At 37.9% G+C, this 22,160-nt stretch overlaps 1 protein-coding gene across 1 annotated transcript; it reads left to right on the top strand.

Annotated features, from left to right (window-relative positions):
• Window positions 1-2,473: 2,473 nt before the first annotated feature.
• Window positions 2,474-17,248, top strand: LOC132106131 (P2X purinoceptor 7-like). The gene is made up of 6 exons (XM_059511777.1): window positions 2,474-2,565; window positions 6,566-6,872; window positions 12,802-12,943; window positions 13,268-13,337; window positions 16,436-16,590; window positions 16,859-17,248. The coding sequence occupies exons 2-6, from the start codon at window positions 6,608-6,610 to the stop codon at window positions 17,019-17,021; spliced, it is 795 nt and encodes a 264-aa protein (XP_059367760.1). The 5' UTR covers window positions 2,474-2,565; window positions 6,566-6,607; the 3' UTR covers window positions 17,022-17,248.
• The last annotated feature ends 4,912 nt before the right edge of the window (window positions 17,249-22,160 follow it).

Below are 22,160 nucleotides of genomic sequence, written 5' to 3'. Positions count from 1 at the left end.
TGATTATTTTGTAGAAAATAATCTTTTGAATAATCTTATCTTTTGGAAATTAGAGTTTGAGGAAGATAAAATTAATTAACTTTTTTAATTATTTTTTTTAAAAGGAAGTCAGTGTTGCGTTAATATATATACTTTTTTGTTTTAAAAAAATAAAAAAAATACCTAATTATGAGAAGTGCCCTTTATTTCACTTGAGCCCCCGCCCCTCAAAATGTCTGTGCACGTCCCTGCCCAGAGGGCGCTGAGGCGAGACGGGCACTGTGTAATGCGGTGTGCGCCGCTCTACCCCAGTAGGGGCCGCCTTCTGCAGTCCTGACCGAAACGTGTCAGGACTTCTTAACCGAGGGCCTCACAGCCTGAAGTACGGCCCTCAGATCCGCCTTAGGCTGGAAAGACCCTGGTTCAGAGCGTTGCTTCAGCCTCCGGTCCCGGCGTGAGATAAATGTCATTATATTCCTCAGAATTTAATGCAAACAAACAATCAGATGAGTAAACACGGTCTGCCTTGTTGGTATAATTCCTATCTAACTTCTCATAGTCAGATAGATACTGAATTTAATTCCTCAGAATTAATGCAGTTAACCAATCAGACGAGTAAAGACGGTCTGGTTTTGGTAAGATTTTTATCAAAACTGAAAATGATGTCAAAGTCAAAGTCACCTTTATTTATATAGCGCTTTAAACAAAATACATTGCGTCAAAGCAACTGAACAACATTCATTAGGAAAACAGTGTCAATAATGCAAAAATGATAGTTAAAGGCAGTTCATCATTGGATTCAGTTATGTCATCTCTGTTCAGTTAAATAGTGTCTGTGCATTTATTTGCAATCAAGTCAACGATATCGCTGTAGATGAAGTGACCCCAACTAAGCAAGCCAGAGGCGACAGCGGCAAGGAACCGAAACTCCATCGGTGACAGAATGGAGAAAAAAACCTTGGGAGAAACCAGGCTCAGTTGGGGGACCAGTTCTCCTCTGACCAGACGAAACCAGTAGTTCAATTCCAGGCTGCAGCAAAGTCAGTGTTGCCTCGGCAACACGCGACCCGCTTAGTCACACAAACAATATTAATCTCCTCGGAGATAAGTAGCTGTAGCTGCGAGTTCACAGAGTGGGAAGGAACCGCTGCGCGTGCTTCCGCACCTCGAGAATGAACTCTAAATCTAGGGAATACGGGTGGAGATAGGCAGAGCCGTCTTCGCCCCGTCCTTAGATAGGCGAGAAGCACAGTCAGCCCCCTTATTTTTTCCCGAGAGCTGACTGCGTGAGCTGCGCTCCTCATTAATGCTGCGAGGCAACACGCGAGCCGCTTAGTCACACAAACAATATTAATCTCCTCGGAGATAAGTAGCAAAGACTCCCCCTCGAGAGAGTCCTCCGGGATCGAAGTGTCCACACTGGCTTGTACCAGTGCAAGCAGTCGGCTCCCTCAAGAGCCGAAACAGCGTGCCTCGATCCCAGGCAGACCGGGCACAGGCCGTGTATTCCCACTCGTGATGAACACACAATCTGAAACGCGATCTGGATTCGCCTTTCAGATGCCTCGTCTTAGCTTTGTTCTTTGACTATTGCTTACTCTTTGAGGAGCTAATAGTGACAAACAACAGTAAATAAGACTGACAAGACAGAATGACATGCACACACAGAGCGCTTGCTGAAATACGCGAAGCTGAAGCCAGCTGCGCGGCTCGTGCCTTTATAGCTTCCTGGTCGCTTACGTCACCCCGCCTGTGACGTCACGCTCTTCTATAAGACAGATTGGATATGATATTCAGAGTCGCTCACGCTAAACGCATTCCCCAAAACGTTGTTGGACGCAGCGCGAGTTCCTGAAGAGAAACATTTACTCGCTATGTGAAGTTTTCTCAAAATACTTGTCATTATAACTTGTTAAGCTTCCATGTAACTTTAGTTTAAGAATATATGTTGACTGAGGTCAATATTTGAATGTACACAATTTTGTCATGCCTTCTGGACTGAAGTGCCTTTGCTTAATTTATTTTATTTTACATTTATTTGTATTTATTTTCTTTATCGACATTTGTTTCATTTAATTGTATTTATATATGTTCTTCCCATAAGTCTCCTATTGAGAGATTTTGTAAATTGTGTTTTGTAAATAAGTGTCTTCAATTAAAAAAAAAAAAAAAAAAGATAATAAGTTTTAGATAGTCAGTTAAATAGTAGGCTAGATCTCTCTTCAACCACAAGCATAATATTTAACTTTTTTTTTATCCTTCAAATTAAACTGAAAACTCTTAATGGAATCCAGTCCTTAGTAATATGAAGATCAAGATACCTGACTTTGTTCATGATTGAGAATATGCTCTGGTGTTGGTGTTAAATTTATGAGCCAGAATCTTTTGAAAAAAATAATAAAATAAATATCGATGTCTTTATGAATCTGTGGTTTATGCTTGGAAACAACACTTTATCTCATAGATGAATTGTGTTTTCTCTATGTGAACTTCTGTTTTGCGTGAACAGGACTTTTATTTTGGTGTGTCGGCATGACGTCACAAGGTTGCATCGCGCCCCTGCATCTGTGTTTTTGCTGAAGAAAGGTTTGTGTTTTTAATCATTTAAAGCGTTAAAATCAGTACTAATCGTTCAGACAGTTTTGCAGATGACTTTGAAATGAATTAAATATGTTTTAATGCAGGCTAGTGTTATAATATATCTAATAACAGAAATGAGCGTAGTTTTTTCACACTCGAGCTACAGAAAAGATGCGTCTCACTTCACTCCCCGTAAAGTGCATCGTAACACACCGCTTGCTCACTGTTATTTAAGTAATGATAGAGTAACATAACTTATAAAAACAAGCTGATGGTTTTGACTGGCTTTGATGAGTCAAATGACTCTTATGAGCCAGTTCTATTTACTGCTTCTCGTCTAAAGAAGTCCTGTGGGATTTGTCTCGCAACTGTTTGTCAAGAAAGTAGAGTGTATTATTTTATACGTTTTGTGCGTTATCAGATTTAGACAGAAGAAAATTTTATGTTTGACTAAAATGTTTTATTTGGACCTGGAAGTTTGAGGCTTTGCAAGTTGGGGTTTTGAGTTTGTGTTTATAGTTGTGAGGAAATTATGAATTGTGTGTTAGAAAACAAGAAAAAGCCAGACTGAAAAGTAGGGATGTAACGGTATGGAGATATATCACGGTTATATTGACCAAAATGATCACGGTTATCAGTATTATCACGGCATTGTTATAATGTGCTGGAGATGTTCAAAAAGTACAGACACATAAATCACTTAACCAAGTTTTATATTTAAAAATCAACAAACAACGAATAAAAATACTTTAAATTTGCATAATCACTAAAACCTTAACATTACCAATGACGTCCTGATTTTAAATGATAGCTTGACTGACAACAGTTTAATAGCTATGTTGAGATATCTAATGTTAATATTCAAATAAAGTTTTAAAAAGTTTCATAAAGAGGTAAACTTCACATTGATAATTGATTAATAAATGAGTATATTTATTTTATCTGCTCCATAATAGGGATGTGGATTTCAAGCAAAAGTAATAATCGATAATAGCTGGGTATTATGTGATTAGTAGCTGATAATCGCCGCCCTCCCGCACATGATAACAAACTGTTTAATTTATTAAAGAAAGGTCCCTCCTAACCCAAGCCAATTGATGGTTGTATGATTGCTAAAACACATTAATATAACACAACTGAATGACGGCACTTATTAATATAACAGTCCGTCTATTATCAACTGCTCACAAGGCTGTAGGAGCCTAGGACATTTTTATTTTTTAAAATGAGCAAGAACACATTATGTGCTAAAACACAGTACATGCTAAAACATATTGTGATCAGCCTGAATGACGGCACTAATTTGAACATTAATTGTAATGTCTGTATTTATAACAATAACCTATTTCATATTTTATGTTTAAACCATGAGCATGTCCACAGTTGTAGTTATTGGCAGTCTCCTTCCCCTGCTGGCCTGTAGACTCACACTGCACTTCACGCTCCGGGCCGTTCTGTTCTGTCCCCTTCCATGAAAAGAGTAGGTAGTACTTATAAGAACCCGCCAAAGCATATTTGTCAGTTTATCCTTCTCAAAAAAAAAAAAGATTAGCGTCATAATATTTTAGGAATTAAGTCACAATTACGACAGTGAAATCATGTTTCGTCCGAGCGCCAACCTCCCGCTCTCTCTCGTGAGGCCAATAAGGAAGTGACTAAAACTGCAAGTCATCGACTGGCCGCTTGAGGCTGGCTGCAAAAGGGAATCAGTCCCATAGACTCCCCATGTTAAAATGCCCAACTTTACAGCAGGAAAAAACATGTTTACAGCCTGGTTCAAAAAATTATTTTGGTCTAAATAGCTAATTTTGCCCTTCATGACAACTGTGAGGGGGGTGAATTTTTTTTATAACTCATCCGTTTAAATAATATTAAGCCTTAAAGTTCTGCATAATTAAGCGCGTGGCCACTTGGGTGACAGGTGGATTGCCGCTGCTGACACTGCCGTCGTGCTAGGTGGGTGTGGCTTTAGCAACTAGCTCCCGCCTTTTTGCCCATTTTCGATTGTCCGGGAGAGTCGCGTGGTGACGCGCTGCCAAGATGGCGACAGCCCGCTCTACACACTTTAGGCTTCAAAAACACACTTCAGGAGACTACGGACACTATGTCCATGTTTTATACAGTCTATGGTTACATTGCATGAAGTAAAATCAAATATATTAAAAAAATTATTTAAAAAGGTATGTGGCACCTGTCATTTTTCAAGTTTAAAACGAAAAACAGCAATAGGCTTACTGACGATTTTTTAAACACGAATTGATTTATTTCACGATAAACTCGTTTGTATTAAATTGTTCAGTTTTTTTCAAACATGCACTCAAATATTTATTTGTTATTATTTTCGTGCTGTAAATATTAAACAGGAAAATATAGCAAATATCTCACTACACATTAAAGAGCGTAAAAACATTTATTGCGACTTAATACGTGAGAAACAGGAAGCTTCTCGCTCGGCACAATAGAGCGTATCGTTCTGTTAACTTTGTGGTTCATTATTTTGAGTCGTTTGGGACGTGGTGACACAGAAGACCCTCTCACAACATATTGCTTTATAAATCTATTGTGTTTGCCGCTCAGAAACGTTCACGTAATCATGCTGCACGTATCAGTAGTTCTCTGCTCCATGTTAGCCCTCACACTGCATACATACCGCACTAATTAACCTGAAGCGCTCTGGTCCACTTCTACCAACCAACCGCGTCCGAGCAATCACAGTCAACTGAACCGGGCTTTGGGGTTAAGACGTGCTCGTTCATCTTTAGAAACTAATCGCACAGCCTAATCGATAATCGGTCATTAAATCGACTAATCGAATATTCAAAAATCGTGACCCATCCCTACTCCATAAATAATTCTAGATCACTTATCTGAATTTTTTAAATGTGTAGAATCCACACAAGCTTGTTTTTCATAAACCAGTCCAAATTTACAGCGGGCCGTGCAAATCCGGTCAGTTTCATGCAACCTCCGTGGACAAAAAAGTATTGCAATTAAGAACTTTATTTATTTATTAAGACAGTATTCATTGTTGTTTAAATCAGGGAAATCTAATATGGTTTTAATGATAATTAAAAGATGAAATGGTAATAATAACCATGGGGAATTTTATCATGATTTATCGTCAGATCGTTAATTGTTACATCCCTACTGAAAATTATGCTGGCTTGTCTTGAAGCCACCTTGTTCACACTTCTGGCAAAACCCTTGCAATGGGCTGAACTTCAACGTCCTAAGCTTAGTTTTGAGTGTTTTTGTCTAGTCAGGTCATTAAAGGCTGATTTATACTTCTGCGTCGGATCTACGCCGTAGCCTTTACGTCGTGGGCTATGTGTCAGTTTTCATGTATACTTCAGCATCGTTGTCCACGTCGATGTGCAGTACACACTCAAACCACTAGTCCGCAGTGTACACGGACATGTTGCTGGTGTAACCAGACAAAAGCTGTAGAAGAAGTGGCTCCTTGGAGAAGCATTATAGCCGTGAAGGTGGCAAATAAATATTAAATCATTATTTAAAACTACAAAAAGGAGACAATATCAGAACAGAAGAAGATGGCATTCTTTACGTCTCCACAAGGACTTGTACCACGCAGATCAACATTGTTGGTCGCGGACAACTAGTGATGTATAATCCTATGTAGTATAATAAATGATAAGACACTTGTTCTTCGCTTTGTTTTATTCTATATAAGAAGGTGTAACATATATATATATATTATATATATATATATATATATATATATATATATATATATATATTAAAGTGCACATATGGAGGAAAGGGTCCTAGCAGACCAATCTCAGCACTTGGGGTCCGTGTAGAATTGGAGATTTTTGGAGAGGTGCACATCAGGATACGCAGTACTACACAAACCCTACGGCGTAGGTTCGACAGAAGTATAAATTGGGTTTAACTCCTTTACTAGTGCGCTGACTACTGAACTAGTGAGCTGACTGAGACACACACCGAGATCTGTCTGTTGATTATTCTCATCTCAAACACACAGATAAACTGAAGCGACTGAGATACACTAGACACTGATATAAAGATGGCGTTTATTAAAGTCGAGACCGAAGACATGAAGATTGAAGAAGCATTTACTATCAAACAAGAAGATCCTGAGGAACAACAAACAGAGATGGTGTTAATTAAAGAGGAAAGGCAAGAGGTGAAAATTGAAGAAGATTTTAGAGTTAAACGTGAAGATCCTGAGGAACAACAAACAGAGATGGTGTTTATTAAAGAGGAGAGGGAAGAGGTGACAATTGAAGAAGATTTTAGAGTCAAACAAGAAGATACTGAGGAACAAACAGGTAGGTTTCATTCTCAAAGTCTTTTTTCACTCATGTATGCTTGTGCTCTAGTGTATTGAATACAAAGCCGTCAATAATGTCTTGTTAGTTTGAGCCCAAATCAAACCCCAAAAAATGACTGAAGAGGAACCTATACAAGCACAACTCTTGCAGGATGTTTCAGTTTTTTTCTTTGTAGTTGTCTAATACTTTTTAGATGCGCTGTTATTGGTAAATGCAACTGCTGTTTATGTCAGCTTTTAATATGTGCAGTTTCATCCTTATTAAAGCTTAAGTCTTCGTAATGGGCTCGTATTTCTAGTGACTAACCATGGCTTTAATACAGTGGCCAAAGCGAACACAGAACCATGTTATTTAATGTGCCTGTAGCTTAACGATCATTTGGGTAAACACTAGGGCTGCTCGATTATGGCAAAAATCATAATCACTATTATTTTGGCAATATCAAAATAACGATTATTTTAAGGGCACAGTCAGCAGCAGAAATATAGACTGCTGTCACATTTTTATTCTTGACTATTTAAGATAATTATATACCTATATGCAATATGCCAAATTTCATGTTAATGCAAGACAAGTTTATTTATATAGCACATTTCATACAGAGTGGTAATTCAAAGTGATTTACATAAAGTAAAATAATCACACAAAAAAAATCACAAAAGTTTAACAAGGAATTTAAAAACTTTGAAAATTATTTAAAATGAATTTAAGAGCGTTAAAAATAAAAAATAATTTTGCATAAAATACAGTGCAATCATTTCAGATTGCAGGAAATGTAGTCTAATGAGTTCGGATTAAATTCAATGAACACATCTGCAATATATTTCGGTCCTAGGTCATTTAGTGATTTATATACGAGTAAAAGTACTTTAAAATCAATCCTAAATGTAACTGGAAGCCAGTGTAAGGACCAGAGGACTGGTGTGATATGCTCAGATTTTCTGGTTCTAGTCAGAATCCTGGCAGCAGCGTTCTGGATGAGCTGCAGCTGTCTAATGGTCTTTTTGGGAAGGCCGGCGAGGAGCCCATTACAATAGTCCACCCTGCTGGTGATAAAGGCATGAACTAGTTTCTCCAAGTCTTGGCTGGAAACAAAACATCTAATTCTTGCAATGTTTTTTAAATGATAGTATGCTGATTTAGTTACTGCTTTGACATGACTACTGAAACTAAGGTCGGTCTCCAGAATCACACCAAGATTCCTGACTTGATTTTTAGTTGATTGACCCCTAGAGTCAAGGTATGCATTCACCTTGAACACTTCATCTTTGTTTCCAAATGCAATGACTTCAGTTTTTTCCTTGTTTAACTGAAGAAAGTTCTGGCACATCCAACTATTAATTTCATCAATGCATTGACAGAGGGAGTAAATTGGGCTGTAGTCATTTGGAGATAAGGCTAGGTAAATCTGGGTATCATCAGCATAGCTGTGATAGGCAATTTGCTTCTTTCTCATTATTTGACTTAGGGGAAGCATATACAGGCTAAACAATAGCGGTGCAAGAATTGACCCTTGTGGGACTCCGCATTTCATGGACGTCCACTTAGACTTATGCTCTCCTAGACTCACATAATAACCTCTCCCTTCTAAGTATGACCTGAACCATTTGAGTACCATCCCAGAAAGCCTGACCCAGTTTTCCAGTCTCTCTAGTAGTATGTTATGATCGACAGTGTCAAGCGCAGCACTGAGATCTAGAAATACCAGCACTGATATTTTGCCAGAATCAGAATTTAAGTGAATATAATGTATTATCCTTATGAGCGCCATGCTGTCCAGGTATCCAAAACTACCTTTTCAATTATCTTGCCTATTAAAGGAAGTCTCTCAGCAGTAGCCAAAAGAGTGCAAGGGTGCTTTCACACCTGGTTTGCTTGCCTGGTCCGAAACCATAGTTTGATTGCTCCCCCTGCCCTCGCTGGAGTGCGTTCATATTATTTTATTTTGGTCAGAAACAGAACCAAACTCTGATGTCAATCGAACCTAGGTGTGCACCAAAACCTAGGACAGCACCCTAAGTTACTGTTTATAAGGTTTGAGAAGAAAATCTTTCTAGCTTTGGCTAGTTTTACATTAAAAGCATGAAGACTGTCTTTATAGATGCTATAGTGAGTTTCAAGTTTCGTCTTCTGCCACATGCATTGTCTTTTTTAACTGCTGTGGATTTTCTCCAAGCTGATTTTTGTCTGCCAGTGTTCTTGCTGGCTTTCACAGGAGCAGTATCATCAATAACATTCTTAACTTTTGAGTTAAAGGAATCAAGGAGAAGATCAACAGTGTTAAAGATATAGCCTACATAAATAGCACACTAGTGTTCTTGTTAATGCGTCTCTTTCGGAGAGAAACAGATCTAGATTCAGTGTTAGCAGAGATCAATATATACAAGAAAATACCTGAGTGATCAGATAGTGCTTAATCCTTAATAAAAAGGTTTGAAATGTTTAGACCCCTACTGATTGAGTAAATCTAGAGTAAATCTACAAAAGTGTTTAAAAAAGTTAAGCATTATCCTCCCACAGAAAAGAGTTACAAAGGAAAACAAGGTGGCTTAATGTATTAATAAAGTAATATTTAAGGGGACCTACTTGTGATTTAAACTATATGCAAGTAAGCTTCTCAGGATATGAACACAACATGCTCTTTTTCATGTTTATTATTATTATTATTATTTTTTTTTTGTATCCACCTTATTTTCCCTGTAGGAGCAGGTATGTCCATTTCTGAATTTTAATATGTCTGGATTTCAGTCTCATCAGCTTTCAGCAATTAGCTGAAATCTTTAGAAGCAATTTTTTGAGCTTCAGATTGTTTTGCCGCTTGATATTGCAAACCGATGTTTCTTATTATAGTAATTTAATGTGTTGTCTTGATTATAAACAAACAGGCTTGTAGAACAAACAATTTTATTGTTTATTGCACTATTATATTTTCACTGTACTGTTTCATCTCTCACTGTAAAAAAATATACCTACCAATACCAACATTTATATCAATATTAGGATCGATCCGACCAATCCTGAATGCTATGCAATAATCATTTTAGCTTGCTTATTGTGTTAGTAGTAGACAAAACCATATTTTGATTAATTGCTCAGCCCTAGTAAACATGACATAAAAGCTCTAATTGAAGAATAGTTTACACTGATCACATATAAGCCAACAAATACCAAGATTTGAAGTTTGCTGGTGTAGGGCTGTGTAAAAATCAAATGCAATTTTCATGTGTTTTATGGGCTGGTGAGGAACACACTCACGAGGATGGAGGAGATCCAAAAAAATATTTTAATGTATTATCCAGGAGACGGGTAAATAAATCCACATTAGATTAACGAATAAACATCAACAAGAACAGACAACATGCCAAACAGGAAGAAGACTTTAGATAAGGCAGCTGATGAGGGGAAAACAGGTGGAGGGAGTTAACTAATGATAACTTAGAAACAAACAAGGCAGGAGAAAGGGAATCACAGAAAAATAGCGGTCCACTGTGGGGTCGATGGCGGGAGGAGCCATGGTGGAGAAGGGGCCAACAACACCAGGGTGCTGACTGACGGAGACTGAGCTGAGGGATGAGAAGCCCAGGATAGAGCAGAGTAGACAGAGAGCCAGGGCAAAGCCAGAGGAGTGGAGTGCCGAGGCAGTCGATGGATGACGACTGACAAAGGCACAGCCGGAGGGATGAGGGAGCCCGGTGGAGCTGGCGGGATGACGGGCCATGGTGGAGACGAGGGAGCTAAGAGCCAAGGTGGAGCCGATGGGTCGAAGGACCGAGGTGGAGTCCAGTGCTCGGAGCCTGGAGGCAGAGACAGGCGATCCTCATGCTAAGGCGGAGCTGGAGACTGAAAGTCCCGAGGCGGATCAGAGCGCCAAGATGGCACTGACTGATGTTGACAGGCACAAGTGGAGATAGGTTAGAGGTACTGGCTGGTTTAAGAGGAGGAGGGAGAGGCGGAACCAGCAGAGACACAGGAGAACAGGGTAAATCCATTTGGAAAATGTCCATAAGTTCCTCATAGTACCTACTAGAAACTGGCTGCTGGAGTGTGGGTGGGGCTTCCTTCCAAGCCCTCGATTTCCACCAGTACTCCCTTGGGGACGGGCTATGTTGCTGGCGCATACACCTGGTTAGAACGGTAAGGCTCCAGGGCAACGATAGCGCTGGCTCACTTGTCGCAGCAGGCTCATTCTCTCTGTCTGCGGTGGACTCTGGTAATAGCTCCGTGCAGCCAGGATGACAGCTGGCTGGTCTCTGTTTTAGCAGTGGGGCGGGAGATGTCCTCACAAGCGGTGCAGATGGAGAAATATAGTCCATTAGTCTCCAGCACTCACTCTAAACTTTTGGTACATTTGTCTCATGGACTGCTCCCGGAGAGGCGTGCCTTGGACTGCTCGCTGAGGCTGGAGATCTAAAAAACAACACGAGCAGTCTGGATAGTGCATTAGTTACGCCAGTTCCAAAAAATCCCTGTTGTGAATTTCAAGAGAGTGGTCCCTCTTTTCCAGGCAAAACAGGGCAACATCAGGATTGTCCATGATGACTGAGGGTAAAAAAGGAAAAAAAAAACGTAGCAAAAAAACTGTGTAGGTCTGTTCCTCTGTTAGGGGGTGGTGAGGTGCAAACACACAAGGGCAAAGGAGATTAAAAAAAAGGTATTTTATTAGAATATCCAGGAGACAGGTAAATAAATACACATTGATTGACGAATAGACATCAATGAGAATGGACAAAATACCAAACAGGAAGAAGACTTTAAATAAGGCAGCTGACAAGGGGAAAACAGATGGAGGAAGTTAACTATTATTGACTAATTAATTAAAAATCCAGGAAAAAGGGAATCACAGAAAACTAACCAAAAACAGATCATGACCATATCAATGGCCATCTCGTAAGTAAAGGCGCTCCTTTGATTAGTAGTATATCTCTAACACATGCGATCGGATCACGGTTGCCAGGTTCTCACAAAAAAACCTGCCCAATTTTTTGACTCAAAACTAGCCCAATCACATTTTGAGGGAGTTCCCTGATAAAAAATTTGTTCTGGGGGATAAAAAAAAAATGTATTTTTAGTAGGGTTCCCTTGGTAAAATTCACATTTTAGGGGTTAAATATCATGTTATTTGGATTGGTGCTCCTTCAACCTATTTAAATTACATTTCTTTCCCCCGAAATGTAATTTTTATTGGGAACCCCCTCGAAGTGCAATTGGGCTAATTTTGAGAAACAAAGGGGGAAGGTTTTTTTTTATTTTATTTTTTAAACCTGGCAACCCTGATCTGAACGAACGTGCTGGAGATTTACTACTAATCACAGGAGCGCCTTTACTGATGAGATGCGCATGAAAATCGCATTCAATGTTTCATACAGCCATACCCTGGTGGGATTTGTTAGCAGATAAGTATCAGTTAACATTTAGCTAACAGGCTAGCGGAGCCAAACAGCATTGCCTTTATTTACGTACTTGCTACAGCATAAAATTAACAATAGAACTGTTAAATAAAACACATCAACAAAGAATAAAACATTTGCAGGTTGTGGCCCATAAACGAGGTTCTGCTTTTAAAGTGGGAACTTACCCATCTTTTAGGACAAGCTTTTAGGTGAATCCGGCATTAAACTCATGTATATTGTAAAATGTCCAGCACAGAGAGCTGTATTGGGATTTTTACAGTGGTGGATGAAGTACCTCAAAGTCACACTTAAAGTTTTTTTTTTTTTTTTTTTAATTAATTTATACTATTGTCTGAGGACCACTTATAACATTCTCATGATTTTAAATTCAGAAATATCAAAAGGTAATTGGCTATTTTCTAACCTGGTTCTGAGGTCGGCTTGAGAAACGCTGTTTTTTTTAGGCACAATAACACCCACTGCTATGATTGGATAACAGTTTTGCTTCGTAAACTAACTTTAAACTCCCCCATCAGTACGTGAGGGGAATTGTTTTGAAAACGTCCAACGTCCAGTGTTTCAACCATATATGTTCGAGCCAGAGTCTGACCCTGAATTTCAAGACGATGAACCTACTTCACCTCAAACACCAAGGATGATCCAGCCTGTGACAGCGTGGTTAGTCCTTATCGCCAATTATTTGTTTATTTATTAGGTTGTTCTAACTTTTAATTTTAATGTAACCAAAGACATTACAGAAAGTTAATATTTACCAACAATGCGAAACTGATGTTTACTACATAAGGTTTATACATCTTGGATGTGACAAGTTTATGAATACTTACCACAGTTATATTATAAAAAAACATTGTTTGTCAAATGTTGGACCTTTATTGTTCCATCAAAATTTTCTGTAAATTGAAAAACATTTTTGTTGTCAGTTACACACTGCTGTCTTGTAAATTAAATAAGAATTAATCACTTGCTATTGATAATCTGTAGGTGTACCTGTGAAAATTGTGCTGTTATGCCAACGGAAAAAGAAAATAAATGCTGTTTGGAGATTCCTGAGGTAAGTACAAGGCACAGAATTTATTTATTTTTTCTTCTGTAATTTGTATGTGTGTGTGTGTGTGTGTGTGAATACTGGATTCTGATTGGCAGTAAAACAGTTTAACACACAGGTAGTTCCAAGTCTGTTTAATCACCATTCTATATTAATGCGCTACAAAGGTTTTTGGCCCTTCCTGGTTTTTTGTTTTGTTTTTTGCATATGTCACATTTGAAAGATTCAGATCATTAAACTAATTTGAATATTACACAAAGATAATGCAAGGAAATATAAAATGCAGTTTTTAAGTGGTGATTGCATTTATTAGGGGAAAAAAGTTGTCCAAACCTGCCTGCCTATAAGTGAAAAATTAATTTGCGGTTCCTGTTAAATCATGAAAGAGCTGTGATTAACCACATTATTTTAGAAAGCGGAGTTAAATTTCACTAGCCACACACAGGCCTGATTACTGCGCTTAAAAGCCGTGTTGAAGCGTTAATTTTTCAACCAATTTTAAGCAATTTGCTTGTTTGATTCTAGACTGAGGCTACCTTTCCTCCACGTCTCCCCAACGTGACGCCATCACCGAATTGCGTAAAAAAAAACATTAATACCAAAAACGTAAAAAACTGGTCTTTAAGACCATTTTTGAGACATTTTAAAAATGATATACATATCTTGAGTGATTTATGTACCCATTAATCGACAGTGGTGGTTAACCTGCAACATGGCCTTTAAAGAGCAACACATAATGCCGTGATCTAAAGAAATTCAAGAACAGATGAGAAAATTAGTTGACGTATCAGTCTGGAAAGGGTTATAAAGCCATTTCTAAGGCTTTGGGACTCCAGTGAACCATGGTCAGAGCCGTTATCCATAAATAGAGAAAACTTGAAACAGTGGTGAACCTTCCCATGAGTGGCTTGGCCACCAAAGAGCCCAACAAGGACTCAGCCACGAGGTCAACAATAAGAGACTGGGCAAAAACTGCATGGGAGAGCTCCAAGGCCAAAGCCACTGCGGACCAAAAAGAACACTGCTCACATTTTCTGAAAAATATCTTGATTATCCCCAAGACTTTTGTGCAAATATTCGATTCGGTATACAAAAATGTAACTACATCATGATTTAAGTAGCTTTTTCTTTATTAACCCTTTAAAGTAAATTCTATTCCAAGTGCAGCACACATGAAGTTGTCAACATGATGTAAATATTCAACAAATCACTTGTTAAATATCTCCAATGCAAAAGATGCAAACTTTACAACTACATATTGTACAATCGTGTCCTGTGTTCAGAAATAATACAAGGAAAATTAAAGGTTCAAACGTCAAGGTAATTCAAAATGACTGAAGGTATAACACCAGTAGACTTATTAACTACAGGGATGTGATTTTTCTGTATAAATAAGGATTTCCGTATTTTCCGAACCTGAGGGATTGGTCACTGCATGATGATTAAAATTACACAAATGGCCTTAACTATTACCCAAGTAAACTGAAAAGGAACATCACCGAATGGTTCTGAGAGCGCTGCACTAGCTCACGGCATCATCTACAGGACAGTTGAAGCGTTCAACTGATTCAAAGCACCAAACACGAGCAGAACGTGTTCCTCGACCCTGTGACTTGAGTGAGAATTTGAGATTAGTGCTGCTGTGATAAAATTAATGGTGGTGCTGTAATTATATAGTAGACTGTAGTGTGACGCGCTACATGTCTGCTGTTACAGAACTGTTTTTGGTTTCGATTCATTCACTGTTTAATTAATATGCTGATTTGCTGCACAAGAAACATTTCTCATTATTATTAATGTTAAAAACAGTTTTGCTGCTTACTATTTTTGTGGAAACAATGATACCACTCAAACATTTGTAGAAGATTTAAAAAAGAGAGAGAAATTAATAATTTTATTCATCATGCATGAAAGTGATGTTCAAATTCATTAAAATTTATATATATTTTTACATTTTCAACATTGATAATAATCAGAAATGTTTCTTTAGAGTCAAATAAATTATGGTTTTTAAAAGATCATGTGACACTAAAACTGGAGTACTTTTTGTAATTGTAATATTTCACAATAATTTTTTCGTACTTTTATTTTGGTCAAATAAATTCAGCCTTGATGAGCAGAAGATAGTTATCTTAAATTCGTTAACAACTGTAAAGTTTCCAAACATTTATTTGTTAATAATAATAATAATAACAATTCTATATACTTTATTATAATATATTATTAAATTGTTGTCATGATTATTAAATGCTGCTTTTTATTTTTTTCAGGACAGTATGTATTTTAACTAAAACAGTCCATTCATGTTTTAAAACCCTCCAATGTGTCTGAATTAAATTCTGCAAAGAAGAGTGGGCCAAAAATCCCCCACAGCGATGTGAAAGAATCATTGCCAGGTATCACGAATGCTTGATTCCCGTTGTTCCTGTGGCAATTACTCTTTCACGTAGTGCCAGGCAGGTTTGGACAGCTTTTTTCACTTAAATGAAGTCATTATTTCAAAACATTTTGCATTTTGTATCTACTCAGTTTTTCTGTGTGTAATATAAAAATTTGTTTGATCTGAATATTTTAAGGGTGACCTATAAGTAAAAAAAAAAAAAAAGTAATATTTTAAATAAATACAGTGCCGTGAAAAGGTTTTTGCCCCCAGCTTTTCACCTGTTCATATATATATATATATAATGGTAGTGACAGTGTTAATATTTTAGGTCTAGGTGGAATAGATCTGCTGCTGTTTCTAATTGCTGTAGTTGTAGATTATTGCTACTGGGTGCCGTGAATATTAAAGACATGCTGCGGCTGCACACATGACATAAAATAACCCTTAGCAGCTCCACACAGGTGGAGCTGGGGAAGGTGGAGTGTTTCAGACGAACTCTTGAGGCGTGCTGCAAATGCTCAAGTGAATGCTAACCAGTCATTTAAGTGTAAAGTATCAAGCTCATTGGCTGTGTATGCAACATGAACCATTCAGCTCATGCCAAGTCGTTTAACACTGTGAATATCATCAGTTACGGTAACAGCCTACACCATCTAGATTTTCATAACTGAACTATATGTATGTATAATAAATAAAAAGTGTATTGTTCTTGTTTTTTTAGATTGTAAGAAGGATTAACCAGGTACCAGACAAACTTACCTGCATAACCCAGCACCCAGGCTTTGAACCGGTTTGCCTAAATGTGTATTCACTACAGAATATGCTTAATATTTACAAAGCTGATTATGGACCCTTGAAACTCAAAGGAATAGAAAAGTAAGAGTTATATCATTTCACACAAGTCTGTTTAATCATTTTGTGTTCAATGCAATAGCTGTTTTGTAAAGCAGTCAGGTCATTACAATTAAAGCAAACAGCACGCAATAGTATGTTTAAATGAAAACTTTATTTCAATACAAAAACCACTGTAATGTTTAGTATGTTTTATTACAAATCCACGAAATAAATATTAGAACATGAGTCATGTATTCAGAATAATAGCAGATAACAAAGCTAATGTGTTGGTCGTTGTCTTTCCCATTAGGCGCTACAGGCACTTGGCGCACAGGAGTTTTGTGAGCTGGTGCTGGGGCTTTCTGAGCAGGACGATCAGGGTGGATGTCCCGTCTTGTGTTGTGCTGCGTATATGCCGAGAGTTTCCTGATGCTTCAGGCAGCTGTGCTGGATTCAGACCCCCCCTTGACTGAACCTCCAGACATGCCTTCTTCCATGGAGGGTCTGTCACACTGGGCTGAGAGTGATTTTGTGGATCTCCGTGTAGGGAAGAGGGTCTGGGATTACTTTTTCAAAAAGGAAGTTCATCAGATCAATGACATTGCCTGTAAAAATATAACCACACACAATTAATCATATTTACGGTTTAGATTTTTTAGTTACTTACCTGTGAACATCAATAAATTTGTTTTACTTACAATATGTTGCCTGTGACTTTAATGGCCACATGTAGTATTTTACTTTTTAGGCTTTGGGAAACAAAAGCCAATACATTGGCATTGCAGTTGTTGTTTTATCCTGAGGATGATTGGAGATCTTATTGAAATGTGTACCTGCCAAATACAGTTTGGAGTACAAAACAAACTTCAGCAAAGTTAATAAAAACATCTTTATGGAGGTTAAGGTCATTAAATTACTTTCAAACACACCTCCACAACATTCCAAGGTAAGGATAAACCATGCTTTTTGGTGAAAAGCATAAAATCGTTTGACCGTGTACATTGCTTTGCTCCATGTAACCACAAAATAAACAAGTTGTGATGACTCGGTTACAGCTGGCTCATATGGTCAAAGAGAGATAAAGTTATAGACACTGAAGTGCCTTATTGGTTTTTTTTTTACCACACATTACCTTAAAGATGTAAAACTAGCTATGTGTGATCATTGTACATTATAATGACTGGACTCTAGAAACAACAAAGACAATATGTGACCAATAACAAACCTTAACAAAGAAAATAAGCTGACAGAGATGCTACTACACTCACACACACACACACACACACACACACACACACACTTCAGTTGCTTCTGAATTTAGGTTCCAGAGTTCCAGCTGTGTGCCCTGTGATGCACATTTCAGTGTCTGTTTGACAAGCTATGCCCTTCAAAGTTTACACTTCATTTACACATGATCAGGACATATCAAGCGATCTCTAACAAAGCAATGGTGACAGTACAGTTTGTGAAAATTCAGCTTTGATCATGGAAAAAATTATATTTTAAAGTATATTAAATTAGAAAACCATTACTTTTAATTGTAATATTTCACAATGTTACTGTGCTTTCTGTATTTTTGATTAAATTGGTTTTTAGCAGGCTTGATGATAATAAGAGACTAGTAGTAATGTGTCCAAAATTTTTTAATGTGTCCATACAGTCTTCAATGTCAGTGATATTATTGATCTTAAACTACTAGGAGAAATTTGAAAGAATATGGGGACAGGGCTACAAGAAGTTTGGGCCTAAAGTACAGTTGTTCAGCAGGCCACCCTCTTCATACAGGATTACACTCCTACGGATGAAGTGCCATCAAAACCATGGTGGATTTGAACATTTGACCCTTTAAAAGAAAAATAAGACACGGATATAAGCTTTTCAGGCTTGTTTTAAGGATGAATGAAAAAAACAACAGTAAAAGAAAGACTTACTCCAAAGCAATGTTTGACTGTAAAGCAATTTCTTCCTGGAACCTGTGAAAGCCCTCAGTCATTTGCAGCATTAACAGTGTTAGCTTTAAAAAAAAAAAAAGAAAATACAATTATGGAATATATATGTACAGTGCATTTAATGATATTGTCCCATGTACTGTATCAAAGTGTCTGTGTATATACCTCAGGGGTCAAAACTTCAAGAACGTAAGTTGTGTTGTCCAGGGAAATACCTTTTCTTCATCAAAAAACAAAATGTTTTGCTAAGTTTCACCCTTAGCTTTGGAGAAAATGTGGGATGTTTAAATAAAAGCATCCTGCTGGATCGGATTGTGCCGTTTCTCTAGCCAGCGTGCAGTCTCTGGAATGTAACCAAAATTAGACAAATGTAAGAAATGTAAACGTTTCTATCTATAAAAGATTATATTGCTATACAATATATGGACACATAAAAAACATTACAAAAGTAAACCTTTACCTCTTTGTAAATACCAATGCTAAAAATGATAGGTAGGATATTAGTAGTAAAATGGTTTGCTTAGTAATTTGTAATATTTACCAAGACTTCTTGATCCTGAATTACAAGGTTAACCTACCAGCCCTTCTTCAGTAGTGCCAATGTTCTGTAAAATCAAAGTAGTATTAAACATATATTGTACTTTTTAATAAAGAATATATATATATAATAATACTTCTTAAAGGTATGCACATGGTTAGTGTCACATCCACAGCTGAATGATGTTTCCTCTGTGATCGTTTCAAGGCTGATGTCAGCGCAGTCAGAATACAGCCATTTTTTGCAAAGGTCACATTGAATCCAGTCCAGTGACTGGAATCATGGGTGCATTACTCTGCATACAGATAAATGATAACAATGAGTGTAACTGCTTAATCAAGTTGTAGTTCATAAGGAATTTAAATTGTCATCACATACTTTGATCGATATTTTTGATAAATGCAAACTCCTTCATCCATACATCTGGTTTGTGTTGCACTCTGGACTATTTTGACTCCGGGTGAAAAGTCCTAGGATAAACTTTCATGTTGAGCTTTGCATACTCTGTAAACTGTAAACCTTTTGAATTTCAAGGGTTACCTCTGGTTGGAGATGTTTCACCATGCATGAGACATGGTAAGTTTGCAGAATTTCCTGGTACATTTTAATACTTTTAGCTTCCATCTCTGCCATCTACTCAAAATATTATTTAACCGAATCAGTTATATTCATCAAACATGTATTATATTATAGAATACATGTTAACAACATTAACATAAAACAGTTAACTCACTGTGCATACGAAAACACCACAGTTCCTTCCATCGTCTCTCTGCCATTGCCGTGGACTAGACACAGTCCAATCGTCCAAGGATGCAATATTTCTAAAAGCATCTCTGGGAAAAAAAAGGTACTTTAGTATATAATGTAAATAATTGAATATTTTAATTGTATTACAATTTTATTATAATAACTTATTATACAATGATTTATTTAAAAAGCATAATGTATTGGGCACAATTTGTTTGATTTGTAAAATAACTTATTACAACCCTTAACTCGGTACTTAGTTGGAGCAACTTTGCAGCCTCAAGTATTTTTTAGTATGTGACAAGCTTTGATCATCATCTTTTGGCAATTATCTGGCATTCTTCTGCTCAAGCTCTTCCAGGTTGGATGGGGGCAGACACACATTTTCAGAATTCACCAGAAATATTTGATTAGGTTCAATCCCAGGCTGTGGCTGGGCCACTGAAGGACATTCACCAAGTTGCCTATAAGCCACTCTTGCTGTGTGCTTAAGGTAATTTTCCTGTTGGAAGGTGAACATTCAATCTGAGGTTCTGAATGCTCTGGATTGGGTTTTCATGGGTTTTTCTTTATCTAAAATGTTGGTTACATTGAGCTTCTACTCTTGACAAGTCAATTCAAATTTTTTTATGTAGTGCTTTTAACAATACAGATTGTGTCAAAGCAGCTTTACAGTATCAAATAGGAAAGTAGTGTGTGAATAATGCAAAATGTCACGCTCAATTCGCAGTTTAAAGCAGTTCATAATTGAATTAACTGATGTCACCATCCAGGTCTAATCAGTTTAAATATTATCTATGCAATCAAGTCGATGATATTGCTGTAAATGAAGTGTCCCCAACTAAGCTAGCCAGAGGTGACAGTGACAAGGAACCAAAACTTCATCAGTGACAGAATGGAGAAAAAAACCTTAGGAGAAACCAGGCTCAGTCTGCAGGCCAGACAAATCATCAGGTCCATCCATGCTGCAGCAAAGTCAGATTGTGCAGAGGACTAATCTGGTTCCTGTGGTCTTGTCCTGGTGGCCGTCTAGGAGACAAGGTCTCTTCAATGGGGATCTGTCTCTATGGCTCATCTAGTTGTCCTGATCTCCTCTGGCATTTACATAGAGCTTATAAAATGAAAAAAAACACCTGAATCCACAGTGCACAAATTTGGATCATTGACAAGTGGTACTCATCAAAACTGAACACCATGTGGCACTCCACATAGCTCTGAAACTGATCCCTTTCAACTTTAATATTAAACACCTGAAACACAACACAACTGAACCTACTGCAGAGCTTCACAGACCTGCTCTTCCAAACACCCTGAATGCAACCATCCAACTCCCAAAAACACAAGCCTCAAGTTCTCAAGATGAAGAGGAAACTCATAACACCAAACCAATATTCCAACATTCAAAATGCAGAAACCCATGCCACACAAAAATCAGGCCAGAAGCAACACACAGGGAATAGCAGACGATCTCCGAAAAGTCAAATGAAGCTCCCCGACCAACCAGTAGTCCTTTGGGGCCCTGACCAGGCTGATCCACCCGAACAAGAATTGCCTAGAGGCAGCCCAAGCAATTCCCAAACATCCACGGTTCACACCCATATGTTAGGTTAGTAATCTCAGTCCTTCAGTCCCTGCTGCAGAAAAACAGCCGCACAGCACGAGGCTGCAACCACTACACTTTACTGCTGGGATGGTACTCTGTAGGTGATGAGAAGTACCTGCTTTTCCTCCAAACATGTTGCTTGGAAATTCAGGTTCATTAGAGAATCTTGTTGGGTTATCATGCGTTTTCACTTAGGAGAAGATTGAGTCTGGCCACACAACTATTATGCCCAGATAGGTAAAGTGTTAAAGTGATGTTTGTCCTTCTGTAGGTTTCTGCCATCTGCATATATGATCTTGGAGCTCAAATAGAGTGACCATCAGCTTCTTGGTCACCACACTAATCAAGGTTCCTCTCCATCAATTGACCATTCACAAAGACCCGCCCTCCTTAGTTTATTTAAATTTGGCGCTCCCTCGTTTTTTGAAAAAAATTATGCAGTGGTATGTTTACTGACTAAATAGTTTGTAGAAGCCTTCAATACTATTGGGAAATATATTTTCTTATATTTGGGGGGTGGGGGGTGTAGACAGTCTCATAAAAATATTTGCAGGAGTCTCATTTTTACATTTACATGACGCTTTTATCCAAAGCGACTCACAATTGCTATATATGTCAGAGGTCGCACGCCTTCAATTCTGTGCTGTGCTCATGCTGTTTGTACAGGCAAGTGTACCAGATCCTTGTGTGGTCCCTGGGCAAACTTCTATCGCTGAGAGCAGTTCACATTCCTGGGCATCTCAATATGGGAGCAGACATCCTTTTGAGTCAG

The sequence above is a fragment of the Carassius carassius genome, chromosome 26, assembly GCF_963082965.1.
Source record: "Carassius carassius chromosome 26, fCarCar2.1, whole genome shotgun sequence".
NCBI classification, from domain to species: domain Eukaryota; kingdom Metazoa; phylum Chordata; class Actinopteri; order Cypriniformes; family Cyprinidae; genus Carassius; species Carassius carassius.
Note: the sequence above shows the minus strand (reverse complement) of the source record. Positions and strands in the feature narration are given on the sequence as shown.